Source organism: Montipora capricornis, chromosome 2 (genome assembly GCF_036669925.1).
Source record: "Montipora capricornis isolate CH-2021 chromosome 2, ASM3666992v2, whole genome shotgun sequence".
NCBI lineage: Eukaryota > Metazoa > Cnidaria > Anthozoa > Scleractinia > Acroporidae > Montipora > Montipora capricornis.
The window spans coordinates 58,043,825-58,046,324 of NC_090884.1; the positions used below are offsets into that span (position 1 = coordinate 58,043,825).

Below are 2,500 nucleotides of genomic sequence, written 5' to 3' on the forward strand. Positions count from 1 at the left end.
TCATTTGTTTGTCTTGACATTATTTTGATTGGTTGATAGAAAGTATCCAAATTTTCCTCAAATTGGACGGTTTGTTCAAAGCTGAAGGAAACGTTCCGGCAAAAACTATCCAATTTATTTAAATTTGGACAGTTGGCTAAAATTAATAAAAAATAGATCTGTTGGCAATATTGGATTTTGATGCAGCTATATAATTAGGAAGATTAATAAAAATGGCGGCACAACTGGTTTTCACGCATCTGTGTCGCTTTTTTCTAACATCTCGTAGGTGTTCGCCAAAGCGATCCGCCAATCTTCTCTCTGTTTCGCCTATGTAGATCTTCTTACACGGTGTGCAGGTTATGGAATAGATGACATTTTACGCCCGGGGGGGAGGGGGGGCACTTTCGGAATTTCTGAGGGGGGATGTGCCGCTGGGACCCTGGAACCCTTAGCCTATACCAGAGCTAGTTCAGCTGAATTTTGCTACCCTATATACTAGAGTAAAAACTCCCACAGATTTCCGTCTAAATTCCGATTCTTGACAGTTAATAATATACAGAGGTGTTTCATGATAGCCATTTATTGACACTCTTGAGGCTGAGTTACGTAAACTTAAACTTTGCTGATTTGATTTTTTAATATTGTTGAGTGGAAATTTCTGTTGCCTTAGTCTGGTCAGTTCGTGAAAAATGATACCCTATTCTAGACCGAAAGGCTATGATTTATGTACTCTATCCTAGAGTAAACTGCTTGAAAACCATACCCTTCACAGCGGGCATTTGCGGAGATGCTTGTAAAGTGGTCAGTTATTTTAACGGATCGATTTTAGTTCCTGAGATCTTAACCATGTTAGATATAAAAGGGCAAGTTTTGCATCGTGTGCGCGTGTACATTTGAAAGTTTCCGGTTTGTTGTCAGACTTAAATGCGTTCCTAACTAGAAAGTTACCTATGTTTTTGTTGCGGTTTTTCGATTGATTTCTTGGGCACGATGTTTGCCTGTGGTGACAGCTTTCCAAATCTTTCACGGTGGTAATTCGACCTTAATCAACTCGTTTGACAGAACCAAATTTTCATAATTCAGTCTTTACTCTACCGTTAGCGACTCAAATTTCCTTGAATTCTTCAGGTTGGGACATAAAATTTAACATTGGCTGCAAAAGACGGAGGGAGTATGGATACTCCTATGTTCCTGTCGTGATCACCTTTAAAACAACGGATAATGTGGAATTTCACATTTTGAGGTTTTTGTCCGTGCGCAGTGTTAGCGACCTGTACGATTATCTTAAGCAAACCTCTGTGTACAAGCCACCTCCAAAAGCTGTACGAATTCCGATGGATGTTGTAACCATACCAGGAATATCACTTCCACCGTAAGTGATCGTCGACGACTCTTGTTTTTGGCTTAACGTTCCCACGAAACCAAAAGTCTAGAAATTGATATACTAGAGAAACCCTTAATTTTCCTTTTTCCTCCTCATCGTTATTTAGTTTTTACAAGCACGCCTTTCCTCTTGCCTGCAAGTTTACTCAATGCCATGCGTTGACCTTGGCGTTTATTGTTAGTGTGGAAACTAAGTAGGACGAAGGTTGTTTGTCGGACTTTGGCCTTTGGTGTTGCATTGGTTATGTCTTGTGGATGTCTTGTCCACTTAATTTTCCGGCCACCTCACCTCCTTTCGTAAGGTCGATGCTTCAGGGTCGGCCAGGGTTTTTGGGTATACGGTATACAGGGGCTTTTTAAATGGGGTATACGGTATATTGCAGCTTAAATACGGGTATTCGGTATATCACCTTCTTTGAGTTTCAGGTATACAGTATACAATGCTTCCATTAATTTTGGGTATTTGGATGAATTTTGGCGAATTTTTGTCGGGTATACTGGTACCACTAACCCCCCCCCCCCCCCCCCCCCCCCCCCCCGAAGTATCTATAAAGTGCTGGTCTTAGTCAACGAGTTCCTCCAAATGTGTATCCAAAACCTTTCTGTTTTCCTTATTTTCTTTCCTTTTTTTTTTCGATGCAGGTTGGCCAGAAATGGTCTGGTCATGTGGCAAAAGCCGAAGAAATACGAAATTCCTCCTACTATTAAAGCCCAGATCATCAAAAGCAATAAAGTACGGGAAGGACTAAAGTGAGTGTGGGATTGTCAGGGGTTTCCAGGGCCATGCAAGTTTCTTTGTATTGAACACTCAGGGCTAGCTAGCTTCTAGTACACTGAACAGTTGGAGACTTCTCGCTTTTTTTAAATACATAACATATTTGAAGTATTGATATGCAAAGAACTTCCGCAGTTTCAATTTGGACGTAGCTTTTCAAATGAAAATCCTGCCATAAAATATCCTCTTTCAGCAACTCTAGAAACTAATTCCGAGCTAAAATCTGACAGAATCACCCTGACAAATAACCGTTTGCCTGAGAGCAGTCTTTTACCTCCTAGAATTAAACTAAGAAGCGAACACTAAAAAGCGTAGCAACACTTAATTGGTCGCCCAAGCGCGAAAGAGGAACTACTACTA

The 2,500-nt window shown here is 40.8% G+C and overlaps 1 protein-coding gene across 12 annotated transcripts in view; it reads left to right on the forward strand.

Moving 5' to 3' along the window:
• The window catches only part of LOC138028979 (putative helicase mov-10-B.1), a 128,789-nt gene that overhangs the window by 102,765 nt on the left and 23,524 nt on the right, over positions 1 to 2,500 (forward strand). For all 12 annotated transcript variants that reach the window (XM_068876668.1, XM_068876718.1, XM_068876639.1 and 9 more), the window contains 2 exons: positions 1,111 to 1,354; positions 2,008 to 2,115. In XM_068876668.1, coding sequence (XP_068732769.1) covers positions 1,111 to 1,354; positions 2,008 to 2,115 — 352 coding nt within the window. The remainder of the gene's footprint in view (positions 1 to 1,110; positions 1,355 to 2,007; positions 2,116 to 2,500) is intronic.